Here is a 16,570-nt window from a genome sequence, read left to right on the forward strand (position 1 = left end):
TAATTTAAGTTGCTTTGTCTTTGGAGAAACATGAAATTAAAAAAAATAAAAAAAGTCTTTACTATACACACGCACATGAAGTTGATTGGTAGACAAGCAGCATTGACTGTGAAATAATCATAGCTACAATAACACGTCACTGCTACCTGTGATAGAGTTGTGGGTGTCCTGGCAGGCAGTTGCTGGCAAGTCAGGCTTGACATGTAGGTTATCCTGGACAACCAATGCTTTTCTGTGCCAGGGAGGTCATTAGAAAAACAAGTCAGTCAGAAAAACTGCTTGAGTGTTTCAGAGAAAAATGTAAGATGGGTCAAACCTGCCATCGTTGAGGTTATTGTTGTCATTCCAACCTTACTGAACCCTACTGAAACAAGTTATGGTTGCAAATCTGTTTATTCAATACTGAAGTAAGCAATACATTTTACCAAACATTTCAAATGTGAAAGTAATGATAATACTTCAAAATTGGCCAAAGCAACATCTTCTGCATTTCCTAAGTGAACAAGGTATTTATTTTGCAAACAGCAATATGTATTTGTACTGCAGAGGTCTTATTCTTTAGGAGACTGTCAAGCTGTTAGCCTCTCCTTCATCCTGATGGGCCAGTAGCAGTCTATGAATGTTCTGAGAGACAAAGACAGAGACAGAAACAGAGAGGGACAGAGATATAAAGGTAAAGCACAAGAAAGAAAGCATAAAAAGAGTGAGGAAGGAGAGAGAGATGAAGATGAGGGTGACTCCTCATGTAGGTTTGTCAGCTTCAAAAATAAGCAATGAGAAAATCAATGCACATAATGTTTCAGCAGCAGAGCAGTGTGCTATTTTGGATAACAAGTTATGAATCTACTTAGAGACTTACGACAAGGTGGTATTGTGCTGAGGTGTCCATCAGGCCGCGGATGAAAGGATGCTCAGAGAGAACAGAGAAGGGGACACAGTCCTCGGGGTTGTAGCCCAGCTCTCTGAATACATGCACCAAGTGCTAGAGGCCAGCAGAGGTAAACAGTATTACTAATGAGGGGAACATTTCATTTGAATAATGTGGTTAAAAATTCTGCTTAGAAACACAGAATCTGTAAATTCAAACTATTGACAGCTTTAGTATACTGGGGATTTTTTCAGCGGTTTGGCCTGATTTATTTATTTTTTTAAACAAAAATGGTTTAAAAGCTTAATTTATTTTAAATTAAGTAAATTAAGGGGTGGACTTTCTTCTAAATGTCCCAATTATGGTGGCATTAAAAAAATCCTTGTGGTTGTAGCGGACCCTGGCAAAATGCCTACCTGTAATACAAGTCAGGTAGGCAACTATTAATCATGAATCTCATTCAAACTTATAGAGTCATCCATATAAGTTACATTTTTACTCTTAAATAAAGTAGACTATGCCTGTATATGCACTTTGATAGTAAAATGAGTGAAAACACATTCTGCTATATTGAAAATTAGAGCTTACATCTTTTACAACATGTCGTCACTATTGTTTTTGCTTCATTAATTCAATCATTCGTTTTCCCTTAAAAGCCCAGTTTGAACTTTCATAGGGCTTTACCTCAGTGTGCTCCTCCGGACTCAGGCAGCCTGGAGGAAGGGGTATGTCGTCTTTCATCTTGGTGACTTTGTGACAGATGACAGCAAGGAGAGCAGCTATGGACACTTTCTGCTCCCCCTCTGAACCGCTTGATGCATACAGAGTCTCTTCTTCCTTGTACTTTCCTTCTGAGGAGCTGAGGTCTGTAGCCTCTTCTATACTGGGCATAGACTGCACACACATTGTCCTTTTGATGTACAATAGTTTGTACCGAAGAGAAAACTTACCACTCACAAAAACAAATGACCAACCACTAGAAAAACCTGAAACATGCTGTTAAAAAGTGTCTATCATAATTCTGGGCCATCTTAAGACAGAAGATGAATTGCAAGTGAAAATTTTATTCACTTTTCTTTGTATATTAATTTACTCACCTCGACAAGATGGCCCGGTGAGGAGTGCTTGAGATGTTGTCCCACAACTACAGTAAGTGCTCTGATGAAGCCCTGTCTGGGGTTGGGGTCAGCTGCAAAGTACTGCAGCATGGACACATAGTCCAGTTGAGGGGGAGAGAAAGAGTAGTCCGCAAACAACTGGAAAAAGAACTAAGAAGGAAGAACAGAGGCAAACGCAACTGTTAATTTATTTTATTTATTACTTGCAGTGTAGTTCATTTGGACGCACAATTAACATAAGGTTTGATCTCTTTGTTTGATCTCTGATAGTTTTGATTGAGATGACTGTATCCTCTATAAGTATGTGTTTCAGATTTATTTATTTTTACAATAAGATAACAATGAAAATAGCTGAAAAGTCCTTATAGCAATGGTTTAAAAAGTTGGGTAATGCTCTATTCTACCTTTACGTACTTTCATTACTTAATTCTTTTTATGTTGTTTGTGTGGCATGACGGTTGAATTTCCCATTTCAGGATTGATAAAAGTTTACCTTGACATGGAATTAAGCTGTCAAACACTGCGGGTAGTTTACCTTGCGTAGGTTAGTCAGACGGTCATAAGGTAGAGGCTCAGAGGGGTCCTCAGGGACGGGCGGGACAGTCTCACTGGAAAACCACAACTCTGTCTGGTGTAAAAGGAAGCAAGATGAACAACTTAAACATTTCTTTTAATGTTCAGGAGCTACAGTTTTCTCTTTATACTACTGTATAAAAAGCATCCAATATATGCCTAGTGTATTGTCATATTGACTTGAACTCAGACCTGCTTGTAGAAAAAGAGTCTCAGTGTATAGTAATGCCACATAAGCAAAAATGGGCCAGGGGGAGGCTGTGAGTGGAGAAATAACTTATGGCTACAGGTTGATCCAGAGTAGATGGACGTTAGTGTGTGAAGAGACTAACTTGTAGGTACTGTTCCTCATTTATATAGCCTGTGTAGCCGGTATCTGCCGCCTTGAAACGTTGTAGCACGACCAGCAGCTGTGTTAAGGAGGGAAATGGCCAAGGGAGGGCAGCACTGAGCAGAAACCGACGCCAGTCTATCAGTTCATACTCGTCCGTTAGCAGAGATTCAATCTCCATCAACTGGGGACCGGAGAGAAAAGGACAATGCAGCATCTTTTACTTGGTTATTCAGACTACACAAGTAACTGGACAGCATAGTGCAGGAATGTTTTGTGACTTGCTTTGCTTCCTGAGAGTGCTATTTGATTATGTGGTTATTTGGTTTTGAATCTTTTCGTCAGTTGGCTCAAATTGTTCATAAACTGTCTACCTAACAATACCTTGTTGTATTATTTGGTGCTATGAGGAAAAGAGAAAATAAATGATTACCCCATTTTGTGTTTTGAGTCTCTGGGACAATATTACCTGTGTTTCATTCTTGTCGATCCAGGGATCAGGCAAGGTTTTTCTGCCTGTGTTAAGAGAGGTGATATTCCTGAGCAAACTGGAGAACTCAAAACTGGACATGAGGCCTGAAAGTCAAAAAGGGAAGGGAAAGGATGGATGGATGGATGGATGGATAACTGAATTTTAAACAGATCCAATCATATCACAACTCGTCTCCCCTGTATGCACCTGATGGAGCAACAGTACATAGCTGTTGGTGGAGTGTCTCGAGCTGAGTGATAGTCGGGGTGGACCCTGTGGGTTTCTCCAGTGGTGGTGGACGGGGAGGAGGAGCCGGGCTAGCCACCATGTGGCAGTCGCCATTCAGGAAGAAGTCAGTACATTCCTGGAGAAGAGAATATGGAGAATCTTAAAATGGGAAGAGTGAGGTGAAGGAGACTATGGCCCACTGTCAAATCAACAATTCAGACTCCAGCCTACAGTTACCCTGTAACTACAGAAAGGATGAAAGAGCTACCCTGTCACTAGTAAACACCATAACTACCTGGGGTATGTAATTCAATAATTAATAGGTAATTAATCAATAGATAAATCAATACAATTATGAAGTCATTACATACCAATAACAGCTGATTCTGCAACTTAGCACCAGCCTCTATGTGGTGACGAACCACCTCTGATAGTTGGTCAATACTTGAGAAAAGGAGACAGACACAGGTAAAATGTCATCCATGTCTTCTGTGTGTGTAATTAATAACATCAAAAACGCTCCCTGACCAGGCTTAAATATTTTACAAATGGCTCATTCTCAGTGGAGACTAAAACCTACAAATTATTACAAGCATTATGTATGATATTCTCAAGTAATAGTTCCAGTTTGGATATCTTTCATGTTCTGTGACTTTTTTGTCAAATACATAAATAAAAACAGTAACACACTAGTCCAACAATTCAATACTGGGGGCTTATATACATGCACACATAAAGCATCCACAACAACACTAATGAAACAGGGACAGCAATACAGTGTTATGCTATTGCTGTTTCGTTCATTGTCATGTCTCTCTATATGCACATGTGGTCCACAACATACATGAACCCATACTCATCCTGTACCATACCTCTTCATTTCTGCAAGATAGTGTGTTTCTAACCACTTCTTCATGCTGCTAAAGGTCTGTTCAGCTCTGCTTTGCAGGGACTGCAGTGTCACCAGACCGTGACCTTTCACCAGCGCAATACGCACCTTTGCTGCATTTTCTGGAAAACACACACATGCATGCAGGAAGACAAACAAAGGAACAGAACTAGATAAGCACATTGACCATGTACACACACATCACATGAATGTATGTACTGTATGTACACATTAACAAACCCACCTGCATTTATATATCCTTTATATTACACAGTTTGAAATCAAAAATTGACATTATGTTAATATGACAATTAAATATACTGTGGAATAAAGAAAATACTCAATCTCTGAATGTGTGTGTGTGTGTGTGTGTGCATACCCTCGTGATTCAGTGCGGCTGCAAATTCTTTATGTATTTTGTTTTTGACTTCTTGATGATGAGATTCTTGAGGATTATCAGCCAGTGGAGGGCTGGGTGCCGGAGGTGGGGATGGTGGACCTGGAGGAACAAGATGGAGGGGGGGGGATGTAGAAAACATACTGAAACATACAGTACATCCTAGAGGGCACCTCTCAATAGCTTTTCTGAATGTTCTACAAAAGACATGCCTTTCTGTTTTTTTGATGACTGCTTCCCTTTTTCCTTTTTGTTTGCACTTGCAGAGGCCTTTGCCTTGTCCTTATCTTGTAGTTTCTCCTTATGCTCTTTTGTCTCCCCCTGGTGAGCTTCTGCTGACACCTACACATGTAAAACACACTTAAAAACAAAAGTATTATACCTTCGTAATATGCTCATGCAACTTCTAACACACAGAGCATTACCAATTTGCTGATGGCTGTGAGTGCCTCCTCGTAGTCAGAGATCAGTTTCTCCTGGGGTGACATGACCTTTGCAGCTTCTGTCTGACCCTGGTCTGTCGTCTTGGAGACCCTTCCTGAGTCAGTATGTCTGTGGAGAGGGGAATACAGGAAAAGAGGTGGAAATTGTTAATGTGCGTATATGTTTGTGCTGGGCTTATTTGAATTGTGAGGAAATGACAACATCCATTTCAGCTTTTAAACAGAATGAAAAACATAAAGGAAAGACTTCTTCCTTACGATTTACGAGTTTTCCTCTTGTCTTCTCCATCATCCACCTGACTACCGGCTGGTTCAGCACTGATGGAACAAAATTCATCTTTCACTTTCTGCACTTGTTATCCATAAACTGTATACAATTTTTATAATTATCGTGTATTAACATGGTTACGTTAAGGCTATTAATAGCATGTTTCTTGCCTCTCGTCCTTATCCTTAATTTCTGAGGGGTCCAGTAGGGGGATACAGACAAAGTTGGAGGGTAGCTCAGGTGGCACCGGTCTGTACATGCTCAAATAGTAGACCCTGAGAATACAGAGTGTGTCATGGAACCGTTCCAACTCCACCTATACAACACAAGCAATCCCATATTATGGTTTTGCCAAAAAACAAACACTGGCGAGTTACATAGAAGAAGTAGCTGCCTTTACACCATAAACACAAAGAGGGCGGAAAAGAAGGCAACATGTACAAAACACACAGAATAAGGTAAATAATCTATAACATGAGTTTATAATTATTTCAGCCAAATGCTTACAAAGAAACAGAAAAGTTACCTGGATGAGTATAGAGTGGTTGTTGATGAGGATGGCAATATGGTCCTCCAACCAGCCCATGAGAGCAGCCCTCTCTTGCTCATCCTCCTCCTTACGCTTGTCGCTGATGTCCCACAAACTTTCACGGAGTTCCTGTACACACATCAGAATATCTCTATATATTCTGTATTCTCGGTTTTTACACTATTTCTGTGATCAGTTTAAGAATATTTGTATTGTTTTACTCTTCTCACATCTAGTCTCAGATGTAGCTCTGCTTTGGTATCCTCGTCTTCTCTCATATCATCAGGTATGCTGTTGAAGTCCTTCTGCCACTGAGACACTAACTCCTGCTTCAAGTCAGGACGCACCAGGTAATGCTTGTACTCCTCTCTACACATACAGGGAACCAGGTAATACTTACATAGTAATACATTTATCAGAACTAATTTTTTAAATGTTCTATTAACATACATTTTCTCCTTCATTGTAAAATATTTCTGACAATGGACCATATGGTATGAACATTTGGGTCACATCCACTTGTAACCAAAAATAAGAATAACCACGAAAACCAGTAACTGATACTTTATTTAGAAGCTAATTAGAAATAATCAGTTGTTCAACTTCCATAATGCACCTGCGGCTATATACGTAAATGACAAAACCTTCTATTTAAGAATAAAAAGGATCAATTGATTGTAGCAAACAAGATATTAGTGGCTCTTGGGGCGTGCAAAGTGTGTGGCTACATACACTGTTAGGTTTACAGTGCATATATGTGTTACTACATCAGATATACAGATGCATGTACAGACATGTCCAAGTATTCAAGTATGCATCTAATGCTATAGAGATCAAATGTAAAAATGAAGAATAGACAGGTGCATAAAGGTCTCCATTATGCTAATGCTTAGTTATGTGCCTATCTGTAATTAGTGCACCAAATGTAGTGTTTCATGTTCATGTCAAAGGCCTGGCAGAATACCTGATGTTGAATAGGTGATGGTTAATAAAGTTGCGTTGTGAGCGCAGCTGCTGCATCACTGTCTTTATGTTGTTCACATAAGACTCAGTCACTGTGTCCCAATGCGGGTAGAGGTACTCTGGGATCTCCTAGAGATAGCAATGAGGAGGGGAAGAGATGAACAAAGCAGGTGACATGGGGGGATAGATGACTATAAAATAAAACAAGACATACTGTAGTGTAGTGTAACAGATTTCACAAAGATATCACATGACATGCATTTTCATATAGCTGACCCTAAAAGGCAATACAGGTAGTTAAACCACAGGCTAAATTCCATTGGAGGGCCACCTTGAGGCAACCCCAGGCTGTCATATGTCACTGACAAAACCAGATTTTTCAGGGAAGAAAGAGATTAGGAATGCACTTCGAACTCTGATAAGCAAAACAAACATAAATAGAAGTTGTATCCTACTGGAGGAAGGGGTTCATCCACATAGACCCAGCTGGGGGAACCTGGGTAGGGAGAGGCAGAATGTGGTGGGTTCTTGAGGTTTTCGTGAGAGTCCTCATTGTTCACGGAGGAAGCTGACACCTTCCTAGAGTGTTCTGTTGATTAGCGAGGAAAAAAGTACATACATTATCACTATTAGAAAGTAAAATTAACCATATTTATTGAATGTTAATCGTTAATGGATAGTAATCATAATACTATATAAACCTTTATTAATCTAATTATGCCAATCAGCAACTGATAATGGGAAGGCAATTTAGATATTTAAATTACCTTAAAGGTTCCCTGTGTAAGTTTTAGTGGCAACTAGTGGTGAGGGTTGTGGATTGCAACCAACTGCTCTCTACTGCTTTCTGCTTTCCTCTTGCGTGTCACTGCTCAGCCCTCCCTTTCCAAGCGCGTAGGAGAAGCTACGGTGGCCGACTGTCAATCTCACAGTCGAAGCTTCGCAGCAAAAAAAGGTTCATGCCTTTTTAGCGAAATGGGGTGCTCAACGTCTGATTTTACATAGAACTACCAGTTTTCTCCCAATAAGTTAATATACAGGCTATTACACATATATACATATATACATTTCAACGTTTAATGCTGTAAATAAACATGTAAAAAGAATAAAATTAGTGTTTTTAAAGTGCGTAAATAAATCCAAATTTGTAACCCTAACCCTGGGTCGTCAGTGTGCATGTGTAGGCATAGCGTGTATGTGTGTAGTGCCGGAAGAGGACTTGGTGAAGAGAGGAGCCCCAGCTTCACTGGTGCTGTGCCGAGTTGTCCGCACCTCGCGGGACTTTTGGATAATTTATCACCGTTGATGAACCACACAAAGAACCACAACATGCATGCAAAATCAAATGAAATCACCTCTGGGGGAATGGGTGTTGGATTTGGAAAGTGACGTCACACTTTGGGCCTTGTCCTCATTAAGGCTGGAATAGGAGTGTGTGGGGACAGGGGCTTCATCTGTGAGGGCTGGAGCTTGGTCTACCGTTGCAGGTGTGTCTGAAGAGGAGGAATCTGGAGCTTTCCCACTGTCCAACACTACATCTGCAACAGGAGGAGTGGCAAGAGCTGAGGGAATCAGATGAGGAAATATATCTGAATATTGTGAGTAAATATGGAAGACATATTGTCTACTATACATCATATACTGTAGAAACAGACAGAATCTCATCATCAGTGTCTGATAAAAATGAAAAAACTTATTTTATCCTTATTTTTTTACCTAATCATATGGAAAAATTATGAAAATTGATTCGTGAGTCAGATGGTGAAAACACTAAAATAATGACAACCAGTTACCTTCCTGTGTTTGCATCACAAGTTCCTGCAGGACAGACTCCACCCTCTTGCAGAGCTCCTCTTCTTCTACATCTGCATCAACACGAATCAAAATGTTTTGCTTTTCACTAAACCATTTCTCTAGTTTTGGCCAGGTGTCCTGAAAAGCTGTAATCCTTTAGGGGGGGAAAGGATGTAAGATATTAGACACCCAGTACAGTAGCAGTAATGTATTAATTTTAGTGTAGCATGTGACTTTTCTTTTCTTTTTACCTGTGTGGAATCTGCGCCAGGTACAAGTTCTTGTCTGTGGGATGGGAGGTTTTAGCAGCAGTAGTATCTGCATCTGCACCAGGGAGCAAGAGAATTACATAAACACATGAACATACAATTTACATTTAACATGTTACTTGTGTGTGTGTATATTTAGATACACACACCATCTAACAGATAATGTTTGGATGAACACATATACATAGCATTAAACATCCACCAGTCTAACGTACCCATCTGACTGAATGCACGTCTGACCACACACTCATCAGGGATATCCAGCAGCAGAGCCAGGTCCAGTACAGGAGCTGGGGGGGGTGGTGGGCTAGGTGGATTAGGATCCACTGCAAGGTTCATCCTGCTGCTTTCAATGTCATACTCTACCTCTACAGACCCACCCAGGGCTTTCTCTAGCAGGTGGGCCTGGGTGATGTCCACTGGAAAGCCATCCAGGATCCAACCTGACTGAGCTGGAACCTGCCTAGTAAGGACACAACAAGTATTTCACTGTCTAGAGAGTGCTTGTGAGGTTGCTGTTTGTTTATTTTTCCCACACTGTATATAAAAGATTATATCTTTGAGATTTCTAAGAAATATTAAAATGAATTGCATATCTAATCTAATCTAACAAAATTGAGATAATACAAATAACTTAATCCTATATACTGTATTTATAGCAATACAGGTTATGTGCTCACCTGATGGCCTCTACTATAATGTCCACTAAGAGCTCATTAGGGAGGATGCTACCTTTCCTTAGCTCTTTTTCTGCAGCTTCTCCCTGCATGGCCCGAGTAGACAGCTGGATAAGGGACACAGCAGAAAAACAATATGTTTATGACCTAATATTTCAAATTATTAGTCTCCTAAAATTCATAATTTATTCGATAAGGAAAGCACATTTTAATCAGGCTGGTTATTAGTATAAATTTAATAGAGTTAAATTGAATAAGTAAATACAAAATAGAGTCAGAAGACCGCAAATGGAACACTTACTCTTATGTTAGTGTTTCTACTTTCCTCTTGTGTGTCAAGATCTGAAAAATAGTTAAATTAGGAGAGACGCGTATCACAAATAACAATCAACTGTGTGAAATATTTAATGTGCAGTGTATTTGTATTAGAAGCAAATAAACACACTGTAATGTAAAGTATAAACTAGAATAGAAGAGTATAATGCTAGCTTCAGTAACCCACCAGGTTTCAGTGATGTGGGGGATGTGGGGGATGTGAGCAGTTGCTCGCTGTCTCTTTCTTCCTGCTGCTCTTTAACCTTAAATTTCATCCAAAAAAAGGTGAAATGTTTAAGATCATTTTAAGGCCATTTACAGGTTTATTCATGTCCGGCACAGGCAGGAGAGACTATTGCCATTTTATGGTCCTAAAAGAAACTTAGGAAAAGCAAAATTATGTGACAAGAGTAAATAAAAAGGGATACTAGTGAAGTTACAAAACTGTCATACTGTATCAGACCAACCTCCTCTCCAATCTGGTAAGCATTCAGTGCCTCCTGAATCAGCTTGTCGGCTGATAAGACATAGATGCCATGGGCTAAAGCAGAAAACAACACACATACTCAGCAAAAAATAAGCCATAAAATCTTATCCCACATCCATATTTAATGTATAATTTCAGTGTATGCTTGCATCTGTGTTCGGACTGCATGTCATGTACCTTCAGCAATCTTGGCCAGGCAGGTGGTCTTGCCAGAGCAAAACTTGCCCAGGACACAGGCCTTGAGGGTAAAGTGAGGAAATGAAGGTGAGGAGGGTTCCACGATGGGTGGATGAACAATGTTTCTCAGTCGCAGGACAACATGTCCAAGAATGTTGTTGTTGGTCGGGGGTAATTTGGTTTCCCCTGCTTCCTCTGGCCATGCCCACTCACCAACCATGTTCTGACAAACACAACAAATGGCTAAGACAAAGAGGATCTTCAGCATACAGACAGTTTGCGGCTTCAGTTCAGCGACAGTTCAAATGTTTTTATTGCAGAAGAATGTAGCTTGGTTGACTTTCCCTACTTCACTATTTGTGAAATCAACATTCGTTTGAAAATGTGGGTTCAATCGACCAAATTATTCAGTCATCATGAATAAGCTACATGCAAGTGTGCGGGAAAACACACACGTACAAGCACGATTTAAAAACACACTGCACTCATGATTCAAACTCACAGTGTATTCATCATAGTCCTGGTTTTTGAGTATCTCCTGCTTCTTAAGCTCTACAGGGTCTAGTGGGGTAGAGAACTCAAACCCTGGCTGCTGGGCCTTTATCGGCTCATAAAGAGGTAGACCACTGAACAGCAATTCCTTCCACTCTCTCATCGGCTTCTCTGGAATCAGACTGGACATGACAGCAGAAAAAAAATGACAGGAGGCAAAGCTAAGCTAGACTTCATAAGTGGAGTAGTGGTTAAAATGAAACCTGGACATGAAAATGGTTTTACCTGTTTGAACTACTTCACTCACTGTATACCAGGTAACTAACTGGGCTGTACAGTACTTTTCAATGCCCTCCAAATGTAGTGCAAATAAAATAGTTTTTTGATTGAGCCTGAAAATGTATTTCAAGAAATGGTTAATCTAACCATAAGTAGAAGAGCTGAAGTAGTGGATATATAAAACCTAGGGTAGCAGGATACATACACATACAAAGTGAATACTGAGCGGGGTTGTGTGCAGTGCATATCTATGGAAATGATGTATTAGATCATGAGAAGAAGTAGACAGGATGTTGACGTCTACTGATTTTATTTGACCATTGGTCAGCTGTAAAAAAAAAAAAAAAAAAAAAAGTTTCCAAATTTGTAATTTTTTCACAGGTTTCTGACTCGCATGTAACTTACTAAGTTTTTATACAACATTACATTAAAGATGTCTGTCTTCAGTCAGGTTTCATATTGATGGTGCTTTTTTAAAATACCTTTTTAATGTTTTACTGTGGAAAGAAAGAAAAACAATGGAGTGATGGAAGCGAGAAACCAATCTTAATTTTTATTACACATTTTGGAATTTCTACATATTCAATAACTGTTTGAGCTTGGAGGTTTTCGTGTGTGTATGCATGTTTCTACTGCATCATTAAAAGCAATTGTGTTACGTACTTCCCAGTGAGCAGTCGATATTCTCCAACCTTGGTGGCCAAGTCTACAATTTGCTCCAAAATGTCCTTGCAGCTTGTAAAGTGCTTCTTGTATCTTCTCTGAGCTCGCTCAGCAGCAATCCTGTTGCAGAATTCAAGCTCCTTTCTGATCTCTTCGGCGCCTTCCAACTTAGCCTGCTGAGCCAAAGCCTATATCAGGCCACGGTCAGAAAGATGGAATGAGCGGAGAAGGCATCACATAAATGTTCCTGCTAATCACCACAGTTGTTAGTAAATAAGGAAGATGAAATATGTTACAGAGAGTATTTATTGTGCAAAACATATACTCAGTGCGTAGCCTTAAAGAGGTACAAACTAACAGACACAATAGATCCAGCATCAATAATTCACCATTAAAGCCTTCATACGCATGTACATATAATCGTGCAACTTTCTCCCTAAATCACCTAATAACATCACTTTTTCACTTTTTAGAGTAAATGGCAAATAACCGCAGAATATGAGTCTTAATCGCTAAACAATCTGCTCCACGATTGGCTGACAATTTAAGTTAATGTAACGCCCCTGCGCCATGACCACCCTACACTGCAACCATGCTGGATCATGGCCATCATCTTTTACGAGGCATTTATCTAAGTATCTGTGCCTTCTTTTCAACTAAATCAGTCATGACAGTAATGACCACAAGTGTGATCACTAGTAGGACATCCCGTATAGTTGTTTATGTCATGATTCATACAGTCTTACTTTACCGTTTATCTGTCCCTCTGACGTCTCTCTCTCTCTTCATAATACCAAAATCAACCCTTTCCTGTCTCTCCCTAACACACTACTTATACTATTACTGATATAGCCTAATACAAAGTGACAATAGAGAGGATTATTCTTCTTCCCTTTTCATCCTATCTCACCGCCTCCCTCTCCAGAGCTTCCTGGAAGTCCCTCTCTCTCCGTTGCTGGCACTGCTGATCTCTGAACAGGCGGTTCTCCCGGATCACCTCCTTCTGCTTACGTATCTGGAGGAGCTGAGCTGTTAAACGCTGCTCCTGCTGAGTCTGACGCGTCAGACGCTTCACCAGCTGCTCCTCTCGCCGTGTCTCCTGCAGCGTGAGGGAGAGGTTGCTGATCAGTAGATTGATTTGTGGTTAAAATGACACATGTCAAATAACAGACTGGGTGAAGAGAATATGATGTGTAGATATATTTAAAATAAATGTTCTATATTATATTACATTACATATGGTCAATAAAAACAAATGAATGGGTGACCAGTTATGAAAGACTTGAGAAAGATTCTACAGGAGGAGAAACAGACTGTGCTGAATGAATTCTCAAGTCTACTGAGTGGGCATTTATCTCTAGTAACATTTCTCAATGAGAGGAGAGGAGACGTTTCACCTCTTGAGCTTCATGGGCCTTGAGCTGCTCCACCAGGAATCTGTCTCTTCTTTTCTCTCTCTGCTCACGAGCTGCAGCATTCTCCTCCAGCCTCTGTCGGATATCATGTATATACTTGCTATTGGATTGTAATATCAGCTTAGTTCCACTTCCAGGGACCTCAGAATCCTGGCGGCTGCCACCAAGGGGACAATCTCCAAGGTAGGGCTGACCACTAGAATTGAAAAAGTTCAAATCACTTAGGAAGTCATTGTTCTAATGTATGATGGTGGATATCTCAGGTTGCTATAAAACAAATACTATATATAATAATAATATTAATACAAATATTTAAATAACATAATACTGCATAAATACAATATTAATTTAGTTTCCTTTTCTCTCACCTTGAAGGGGAAGCGAAACCATAAGTTATCAGTTGCTTCCTGTTTGTCTCAAACTGGGCTATTTGCATCTGCACCAACTGCTTGGACATAATGGACAGAAATTGTAATAATATCGGAAAGAACCAAACTCATGTCACTCCTTTGTTCTCAATTTGGACATGTACATGAACGTATTGTGAGAAATTCTATAAATTGTTGTCAAATTTGTGGCATTACAATTGCCTAAAAGGGAGTAGACAGAGGGTCATCAGTTAAAATTCTTAGTAAATCTGGAAAACCTTGGCAGAGAAAATAAATTAGAAACAATCTCTCCTCTGTAAACAATGACATGCTTTTAAGCAATAGCAAGCTATTGGTTTTGAAAAGACCTTGGAACATCTGGTGAACTTAAGACCACACACAAAGTTCTTTGGCATAGTTCTTATTTGTGTTATTTGTATCACATCATTATTTAATCTGATCTTGATCACACCTGTGCTTGTTGTGTTCTGCGTTGCTGCTGTTGTCTCCTCTTAAGGTTGATCTGTGAAGTATAGGGCGGTGGCTTGGGAACCTGGACAATAGCGGCCTGATTATAAGTCATGATGTCATTATGCTTCTGACGACGCACCTGCAGCTGCAAAACAAATTCAGTAGAATGAGTTTCCTTTATTCCAGCATCAAGCAGTATTATTGTAATGTCAACACCAAAATATTGCAAAGAGCTGTAACTTTGTGGCATGTAAGACTGAGAAAAAAATGTAAAATGTCAAGTTGATACAGATGTAAAATGTAGACTGCCTTGAAGTCTGATCATAAATTTAGATCGTATGTTAAATGAATACAGGAGGAAAGTGTTACAATATTGTATTTTGTCTGCATCACCTTCTCAATATTCTTCATTCTTTTCTCATCCTGGACTTTGAGTTGTCTCCTTTGCTGGATGGGATGGGTTACCACACAGCACTCGTTCCATTGCTGGTATTGTTCCTCATAGTGCTGAGAGATTTTCTGCAGCTTCAGCTCTGCATCGCGTTTCACCACCTGATGCAGTCGCTACATGAAAAGAGAGTAAGCTTGTTTATGTAGATATTGATGTTACATTAAAGAAATAATGTGAACTTCAAACATAAAAAAGAGTCAGTTGCCATCCTTCAACATGCACTTTTTCAATATTGGTACACAGCAAGACTACCTATCTCAGTATGTTTCTATATGACGCAACATGCTGTTGCAAAAGAAATTACGCTCTAACAACATGCACATACTGCACATACATCTATACAGCCACTCTTACATCAGAGTAGATCTCATGCTCTTTTTTGTGCAGGCCAGCAACGGCTGCAGGCTGCATGATTTCCATCACTGTCCCGCTGATTTCTGCTTTCTTCTTATTTTCAAGTGACACATAGAGTTGGTAGAGGAGGCGTGTAGCAACACCTTGCTTCTCCTGCATCAGTTCCTGGGCTGTGTTTATGTCGAAGGAGATCCCCAGTAAGTGGAGAGTAGGCTCAAGGCGGGTAAAATTATTCAGTTTGGAGATGGACGTGCTATGAGAAAAGGTGCAAATAACTTGAATAATTATGAACACTTTAAATGAGCAGGATAATTAAACAGCAGTCAGCCACGGTATTTTCCCAGCAACAACACGCCAAGTAGCATGGATAGAAAGCTAGAAAAAGAGAGAGAGGCCAACTTACTCTTTCTTCATAAACATACTGAAGTCGTTCTGCAACTGATATTTATGCAGAACCTCCCCAATTAGATAACCATTGGAGAAATTCTTGGCAAAGGTCTTTGGCTCTGGGGAGATGAACATGCTATCATTTAAGGACTTTTCAACATGTCTTGTTTAAAATTTAAAAATGTGGTAGGTAACCTTAAGTAACGTTATGTGTTGTTTTCTTCTAAAAATATTCTTGGTCCATTTTTTTGTTTAAAATAACGTTACATATTATATCCCAAACCCTATCAATCAATCTCCCTTGCTTGTGCTGATATGTTGATAATTGTTTGTTTATCGTCTTTTATATTTAGCTTAAAAAATAGCTCTTACATCGTTAACAGTGTGTCAAAGAAGTCACAGTTAAGATTAACGAAACCACCGAGTTAGCGTTAGCTTTAACTAAGCTAGCAGGTAACATAGCTAGATAACGTTAGGCTGTAACTTTAGTCACACTTACCAACAGTCTTTGACAGCCGGAGCTCCTCATTCAGCCACCTACACAGTATATCCGACATCTCCTTTATTTAACGTTCAACAGAGTATAGTACAACATATGACTCTTTAGCTCGCTAATATCACCTGAACACAGCGGAGGAAATCCCAGCGGTGCACTGCTGCCATGGTGACATGTCAACTGGGTTGCCCATCGTGGCTCAGGAGGCCACTCACGGGAGCGGGCGGGCCGAGCTGGCCCTGGATCAGTTCAGTTCATTTCTGACTGTCCCCAAAAGAAAACAAGGATGCAATGACTACAAACTGATCCACTACCTGTACACGTTCACACTTAAGAAGGTCCGCAGGGAAGATAGTATTTTAAGCTACACTTGACTGCAGCCTCTCTTCAATAATT

General features: G+C 39.9%; 1 protein-coding gene across 3 annotated transcripts; it reads right to left on the reverse strand.

Moving 5' to 3' along the window:
• Window positions 1-374: 374 nt before the first annotated feature.
• On the reverse strand, window positions 375-16,416 carry spef2 (sperm flagellar 2). Of its 3 annotated transcripts, none has more exons than XM_046035787.1 (39): window positions 16,300-16,416; window positions 16,178-16,215; window positions 15,695-15,797; window positions 15,292-15,544; window positions 14,880-15,050; window positions 14,488-14,631; window positions 14,016-14,092; window positions 13,630-13,843; window positions 13,143-13,331; window positions 12,233-12,420; window positions 11,301-11,472; window positions 10,799-11,021; window positions 10,602-10,675; window positions 10,322-10,397; window positions 10,121-10,161; window positions 9,823-9,926; window positions 9,358-9,605; window positions 9,125-9,197; window positions 8,873-9,027; window positions 8,435-8,617; window positions 7,535-7,668; window positions 7,081-7,208; window positions 6,347-6,485; window positions 6,114-6,245; window positions 5,758-5,903; window positions 5,578-5,637; window positions 5,302-5,428; window positions 5,089-5,218; window positions 4,859-4,978; window positions 4,463-4,601; window positions 3,962-4,034; window positions 3,570-3,726; window positions 3,360-3,466; window positions 2,892-3,074; window positions 2,522-2,614; window positions 1,966-2,136; window positions 1,553-1,762; window positions 860-982; window positions 375-624 (listed from the first exon to the last, which is right to left on the reverse strand). In XM_046035787.1, exons 1-39 carry the CDS (start codon window positions 16,365-16,367, stop codon window positions 559-561), a joined length of 5,232 nt encoding a protein of 1,743 aa, XP_045891743.1. In that variant the 5' UTR covers window positions 16,368-16,416; the 3' UTR covers window positions 375-558. The 3 variants fall into 3 exon arrangements, with proteins under 3 accessions (XP_045891743.1, XP_045891742.1, XP_045891744.1); XM_046035786.1 differs by having other exon boundaries at window positions 8,435-8,641; XM_046035788.1 differs by having other exon boundaries at window positions 8,435-8,641; window positions 16,178-16,344.
• Between the last annotated feature and the right edge of the window lie 154 nt (window positions 16,417-16,570).

The sequence above is a fragment of the Micropterus dolomieu genome, linkage group LG21, assembly GCF_021292245.1.
Source record: "Micropterus dolomieu isolate WLL.071019.BEF.003 ecotype Adirondacks linkage group LG21, ASM2129224v1, whole genome shotgun sequence".
Lineage (NCBI taxonomy): Eukaryota > Metazoa > Chordata > Actinopteri > Centrarchiformes > Centrarchidae > Micropterus > Micropterus dolomieu.